We start from the raw sequence: 6,450 nt of genomic DNA on the forward strand, positions 1-6,450 counted from the left end.
GGTCGCGGCGGCGGCGGAGGTCTCGGCGGCGGCGGAGGTCTCGGCGGCGGCGGAGGTCTCGGCGGCGGTCCCAACAGAGTATCGGCGTATGCTGGCGTATGAGTCGGGAACATTGCGAGTGGCACAAGCGGCATCGGACATAACGGGTCGTTTGCGGAGTATGGAGAGTTTGGAGCGTTGGGGTGGGGTGCAGGCGAAGAAGAATGGCGGTTTGCGCTCCTGTTTGGTATGGGTGCCAGTGCGTAAGGAGTGCAATTCTGCGATGCTGAGTTTGGCGGACTTGAGGGTGTTCGATTTCGGTCCGGGTTTGACACACGCGTTGGAGGCTCAGGTGTTGGAGTTACTGCGAGGTGCACGTTGGACGTTGGGTGGCAAGTATTTCGTCTCGTCTGATGAGGCGGTGTTAACATACCTGAGTAATTGCCAGTTGCGTGTGGCGTTATCCAAGACACACCTTCGACACACACATAGTTGGAAACAAGCTAAGCGTCGCACACAAATGTACTTCCAGCAGCTGCGCTTAGACGCTGCACTGCGCAGCGCCGTGGCGGAACACGGTTCTCGCGAAAAAGTAGTCGCCGCCATCTTCGCTTCCGAACTCGACCGCGTCGTGGCGGTGGCCAAATTCAACGGTGCCGAATTCCATGACGACCAAGAAGCGGATGGCCACGGAGACGTACAGCCACAAGTCCAGACTCCGAGAGAATTCGACGGCGAAGAATTCCGAAGACGCATCGTGTCACACGTTCTTCAGTTCGCCCCCGTCAGCGCCAAAGGGCTCGTCGCCGAAGCCGAGGCCTCGCAGGCCGCCGTCGAGGCTTTCATCAAAGCCGAAGCCAAGGCTGCCAAGGCCGCTGCCAAGGCCGCCCGCAAGGCTGCAACCAAAGGCTGCGGCAAAGCTGGCTTTGGGAACGGGCTCGACGACGAGAGTGTGCGCCGCTTGCTGCGGTTCGACACGGTGCAAAATACGCTGCCTCTGTACGCAATCGACGCGTTAGAGGCGCAAGCACTCAACATCCTCACGGCGGCGGGACTCGGCTGGTCCCTCAGCGACGGCGCGGGGATGTACGTAGGCGAGGACGTGCGTTCGGGGCACCGTCCGCGCTTTAGCCTCGTCATTCCGGACAACTGCCGGAAACGGATCCCGCATCACATCGAAGCCGCCCTTATTACGCAGGCCTTCTTCGACCGCCTCCGACTCCGACGTGTCTATTCCTGTCTCATACAAAACGCCGTCGACCAGGAACTCAGACGCGTCTGCCAACATCCACTCCAGCTGATCGACCCCGACGACCACTTCGACGAGCCCGCCGCCAACTTCAATGAGCCTGCCGCCAACCTGCACGAGTCCACCGCCCGCCTGGAATCCGACTCAGGAGGCGCCGACCCCGGCTTCCTCTGGAGCACCCCCCTGCCCAACACCGGCGAAGACCTAGACAGCGAAGTCTTTGGCAGCTCAGGCCTCCTTTGGGGATCTGATGTAGGCGACACAAAGGCCGACCCGAAGGTCGAGACGCAGGTTAAGCCGAAAATTCTCGTCCCGGATGAAGACATGGACGAAGACGTGGACAGAGACATGGACGAAGAGTTGGCTGCACTGGACCGCGAGGAGGTCGTGTTTGAAAAAGGGTTGGAGGTCGGGGCCCAATTCGCTGGAACCGCTTGGGTTCCGGACACGCCTCGAGTGGAGACCCCCGTGGGTTTGGGTCTGGAAGTTCCCGGTTCGAGTCCGGCAGTTGCGGGTTCCGACTCGAGCTCGGCGGAGGCGATTGAAATGCCGCTCGACACGGACGAGGAATTGGTGGCACTCGAAGTCAACGGGCGCCGACGTCCACGCGACAACGCAACAGATGCACTCCTCGGTGCCGTGGTGAAGCGTCTGGCGGCTGCCCAGGCACAACGTCCTTCCCAAGCAGCGTGTCGACTCACCACTCTCTGGGAGGCCGACGTCTAGCAGGCCGAACGGACGTCCAGGAAATGACCCGGCGGTGTCCGTACGAGCGAAGTTGATTTTTATGGAATTTAATCTTGTGCGTGCGTGTGCACATCTCGTGTCTGTTCGCCCCAAAAAAGTGTGCCACAAAGCAAGCCACTGTGTGGAATGACACTGTGCGTGCGGCTGTGTGTGCACGAAGCGTGTGTGCATCTGAAAAACTTTTTTCTAAAGGGCTCGTTTATGATAAAGCAAGTGGGTCGAATCCTAGGTGAGTCGAGATAGGTGAAAAAGTCAGTCTGCGGAAAGGCCTGGAGTTAAGCATCTTCCTTGAACATGGTGATGCCGCAGCGACCGCAGTGAGAACGGTTGTGGTGGATGGCCATTTTGACGCCATCGGGGCAGTTGCCAATGCAGTTGGTGCGGAGGTTCTGAATTTTGCCGTCGTTGATGGAGTAATACTTCAGGATGGCAAGCTTCACCTTTCTACGTTTGTGAGAAACGTGCTTGGGTGTGGTGTAGTTCTTCTTCTTCTTCTTGCCCTTAGCACCACCGTCAACTTCGGCAGCAACAATAATATCGCCCGCCAACAACGTCTCGTCCTCCAACAGTAAACCGTTGACGGAAAAAGACAAAGCTTCGACACTCATATCTGCAGGCACACAACTATGTAACCAAGGGACTTGTAACCAAGGGACACATAAGAGGAACGCAGACAACTGGGACAGACAACCACGCACAAGGGGGAATATTGGGGTTCGGTGAACAATTGTTGGGTGTACATACTTTCGTTGTGGGCAATCTCGGCCTTGGCGGCTTCGACATTGCGTGCGGCGAGAGGCCTTCTGTCGCCGAGGAGGCTGATGTAACTGGGGCGCATTCTGCAGCTGTGGAAAAATCCGCAAATGCCGCAAAGAAACCGCGTTCTGTCTTGGCTTGCGGTTCAGGCGCCTCTGCTTGTGGTCGCACTGGCGCCATGCGCGCGTGTGGACCTGGCGCTGACGAGCTACATGCCGTCGGCATTGCGTGACGCGGCCCCGCCTGCCGTGCGCAATTGGCCCTCCTCCTTTCGAGCCGAGCACACACACGTGTGCGTGCAAGACGTATTCCCGCCCGCGCGCGACTGGCTGCTCGCACACCGAACCGGACACCCCCAGACTCAACGCGTCACCGTCGCCCTCGCGCCACGCCTTCAGCTGGACTACACATTCGAACTCCTCCACATATACCCCGAAAGCGACGACGACGTCGTCTGCGACTGTAACCAAGACCACTAACGACCTCAAAAACCAACCTACCTCAATCCCTGCCCGTCGCTGCCGCGGCCCGTCGCTGCCGCGGCCCGTCGCTGCCGCGGCCCGTCGCTGCCGATGGTTTAGTGAAGTCCAGCGGAAAGAAGTTCTTCAGGTAGCCAGGAGCGGAGCAGGAGTGGACAGACTGGCGCTAGGGGACTGGCGCTAGGTGATTGGCGCTAGGTGATTGGCGTTAGGGGACTGGGAGTGTTTTGTCTCAAAAATTTGGGGGCGTTTTTGCGCTCGGTTGGTCGTTGTGAGAGGATGAGTTCTACTGAAGGTGGTATTGTTTTCAAGGGTGACTTTCAGCACATTCTGCGTATCCTGAACACTAACGTGGACGGTACACGGAAGATCTGGGTGGCGTTGACGGCTATCAAAGGCGTGGGCCGTCGGTTCTCGACATTAGTGTGCAAGAAGGCAGGTATCGATGTGAACCGTCGTGCAGGAGAGATGACTCTGGACGAGGTAGAGAAGCTGACCGCGATTATGCAGAACCCCGAGCAGTTCCAGATCCCCGTTTGGTTCTTTAACCGTAAGCGCGACATCCGGGACGGCGTTAACCGCCACCTTGTTTCCAACGCCGTCGACTCCGCACTCCGTGAAGACCTTGAACGCATGAAGAAAATGCGCTCCAACAGAGGTCTGCGTCACTTCTGGGGCTTCCGCGTCCGCGGTCAGCATACCAAAACCACCGGCAGGTACGGCCTCCAGGCACATCTCGCCAAACTCAAGAAGTAGAAGTTTTTCACCTACCAACCAAAACCGCCTCACACCCACCACCGCGAACGACGAGGAAGAAAGGGACACCACCACGGCAGGCCGGCAACACCACACGGCAGGCGGGCAGCATCACGGCAGGCGGGCGACACTACGGCAGACGGGCAAAGGCTCTTCGAAAGGAAGAGTCAGAAGGAGGCGTGGCTGGCCAGCATGAGTCGTCGGTGTTTTGAGAGGACGCCCAACACGCGTCGCTGTTGGACTCGCTGGGCACGAGCCAGCAGCGGCGACCGGCGCGCGAAATACGGGCGCCAGGACGCGTGCCTCGTGGGCGAGAGTGGGAGCCGCCCGGGTTCGCTGGGCACCTCGTCCTGGACCCAAGTCGCCTCCCGGGCCGCCAGTTTGTTTGTTCGTGCCGGGTCTTCTTCAGCCGGGCCTTCGTCAACCTGGGGGGGCTGTAGAGCGTGATTCTCAAAGGGGTTGTCTTCAAGAACCTCCGAAGGTGTGCTTCTGAGTGGGTGGTCGGGTCCGGGGAGGCCGTGTACGCCGACGAGTCGGAAGTGGGTTTCGTTGGGTACGTCTTCGTCGGCGTCTTGGTCTTCAGCTGCGTCGCTTTCGGTGGGAGGTCGGTCGTCGTTTGCCCGGATTTGACGGGACGTCGTGGGTTCGAATCCGGACGTTGTTGCGGGAAGGAATTGAGCCTTGGGGATGAAGCGGGAAGCGACGTGTGCGGCGAGGGCGTGACGGCGCAGCGGCGGGAACTCCGGCTCCTCCGCAGCCGCGCAGCAGAACCGGTGCCAACGGCGCAGTTCCCAGCGACCGAGCTGCGTCCAGAGTTCGTCCTCGTGAAGTGCCAGCCGCGTCTCCAATTCGCCCGCCGTCGCGACGACTGCCGTCGGCGCCGTTGCCGCCGCCGGCGTCCACGTCCCGTCCAGCGCCGCCAGAGACTGCCGCAGGCGCGTCGGGATTATCGAGTCACTCAACTCGTACTCCAACAACGGAATCCCGATAGAAGAAACCATCGGCAATTGCACCTCGCCCAGCTGCACCTCTCGGAACGCACATTTCCCTGGAGCCCGAGAGCTCCGCCGTCCCTGGTGCCCGAGATGAACACATCCCCCGGCCTCACGGTCCCCTCCCCGGCCTCACCGTCCCCTCCCCCCGGTCGGTCCCCTACCCTGCAGTGTTCTCGCGGTCGACAACTGGGAAAAGCACACTAATTTTTGGATTGAGTGAAAATGTCGAGTGAGGCTCCGGCTAGCGAGGCTGCGCCGACGGGTTGCGACTCCGTTGGCGTCCCGGCGGGGAGTTCGGTTCCGGTGTTGAAGAGTACGTTGTCGGTGGGGGAGAGTTTGTTGCCTGACCGGAGTGAGCAGGGTGCGTCTAGTTTGGCATACTACACGAAGTGTGTGGACTCGGCGGTGCATGACTACTTGTGCGAGAGTCTGAAGGCGAGCGAAGTGATAGAGAAGGTGCGAGCACTAGACACGCCTATTTTCGCGGACGTATTTGTGTTACGTTCGATCCAGCACGTAATCCCTATGGGGGAGGCGAAGCAAGCAGACGTGGCGCAACTGTTAACGATAGCCTATGACAGTCGTATTTTCTCAAGACAGCAGTGCACACGCGCGTTCGAGAAATTACTCCAACAAGCCGTGGGGTTTAAACAAGCCGTAGATGGAAGCATCGAAGAGGCACTCTTCGCCTTCTTTACCGCGGCCGCCGATGACGGCTGGGTGGAGCCCTCGTTCCTTAGTAAGCTGCCGGAATACTTCGTCAAGAACCTTCCTCCTCTTATCCGTGACGCCGACCCCGTGCTTGCTTACAACGAGGAACGCCTTCGCAAGTACAAGCAGGCCTGTGTGCAAGTGGTCGAAGAAGCGCTGGCTGAAGGCAGTTCCGACACCGTGGTAGACTTCCTGCAGACCAATGCGGGCCAAAACGCTACTAAAGGCGCACAAGCCTGCGGTTCAAACCCCGCCTCTGGCGCCCCCGGTGGTATGCCGCCGCCGCCGCCGGCGACGGTGATTGTGCCGCCGATTACGAACGAGCTGATTAAGCACGAGTTCGTGCGCCGCCTGCTGGCCAACGGACTAAGTTCCAACTCGCCCACAGAGCGAGAGATGGTCTCCAAAATGCTCAGCGAGCTCTACGGCCTTTATCTCTCACCCGACGATGTACAGCTGGGAGTCGTTCGGTTGTTGGCCAGTTTATCAGACCTCGTTCTCGACTGTCCGGACGCCAGTACCAGTCTTAGCAAATTCATTGTACGCATGTACGTAGATGACCTACTTTGTCCTAGCTTTGTCAACGACTTTCTGAGAATATCTCTTGGCGACCACATCGGCAGCGAAACCCTTCGCAGAGCCTTCCGCTGGATGACATCGGGCCGCCGCGTCCTGGCCCAGAAGTTCTCAAAGATCTGGACGTCCACTGAGCCATACCGCCCAGAAACAGAACAGTTCAGAAAAGACGTATACTCCCCCCTGTACCCCTGTACCCCCC

General features: G+C 59.3%; 5 protein-coding genes across 5 annotated transcripts; 3 read left to right on the plus strand and 2 right to left on the minus strand.

Moving 5' to 3' along the window:
- Positions 1 to 88: 88 nt before the first annotated feature.
- On the plus strand, positions 89 to 1,954 carry GNI_184810 (hypothetical protein; the record flags this gene model as incomplete). The annotated part of the gene is made up of 1 exon (XM_011135288.1): positions 89 to 1,954. One exon carries the CDS (start codon positions 89 to 91, stop codon positions 1,952 to 1,954), a length of 1,866 nt encoding a protein of 621 aa, XP_011133590.1.
- A 296-nt stretch (positions 1,955 to 2,250) lies between these two features.
- Positions 2,251 to 2,813, minus strand: GNI_184820 (ribosomal protein S27a; the record flags this gene model as incomplete). The annotated part of the gene is made up of 2 exons (XM_011135289.1): positions 2,251 to 2,585; positions 2,720 to 2,813. 2 exons carry the CDS (start codon positions 2,811 to 2,813, stop codon positions 2,251 to 2,253), a joined length of 429 nt encoding a protein of 142 aa, XP_011133591.1.
- Positions 2,814 to 3,489: 676 nt separating this feature from the next.
- On the plus strand, positions 3,490 to 3,966 carry GNI_184830 (40S ribosomal protein S18; the record flags this gene model as incomplete). The annotated part of the gene is made up of 1 exon (XM_011135290.1): positions 3,490 to 3,966. The coding sequence occupies one exon, from the start codon at positions 3,490 to 3,492 to the stop codon at positions 3,964 to 3,966; it is 477 nt and encodes a 158-aa protein (XP_011133592.1).
- Positions 3,967 to 4,133: 167 nt separating this feature from the next.
- On the minus strand, positions 4,134 to 4,967 carry GNI_184840 (hypothetical protein; the record flags this gene model as incomplete). The annotated part of the gene is made up of 1 exon (XM_011135291.1): positions 4,134 to 4,967. The coding sequence occupies one exon, from the start codon at positions 4,965 to 4,967 to the stop codon at positions 4,134 to 4,136; it is 834 nt and encodes a 277-aa protein (XP_011133593.1).
- A 216-nt stretch (positions 4,968 to 5,183) lies between these two features.
- GNI_184850 (MA3 domain protein) lies at positions 5,184 to 6,382 on the plus strand (the record flags this gene model as incomplete). The annotated part of the gene is made up of 2 exons (XM_011135292.1): positions 5,184 to 6,212; positions 6,311 to 6,382. 2 exons carry the CDS (start codon positions 5,184 to 5,186, stop codon positions 6,380 to 6,382), a joined length of 1,101 nt encoding a protein of 366 aa, XP_011133594.1.
- Positions 6,383 to 6,450: the final 68 nt, after the last annotated feature.

Source organism: Gregarina niphandrodes (assembly GCF_000223845.1).
Source record: "Gregarina niphandrodes unplaced genomic scaffold scaffold00075, whole genome shotgun sequence".
NCBI lineage: Eukaryota > Apicomplexa > Conoidasida > Eugregarinorida > Gregarinidae > Gregarina > Gregarina niphandrodes.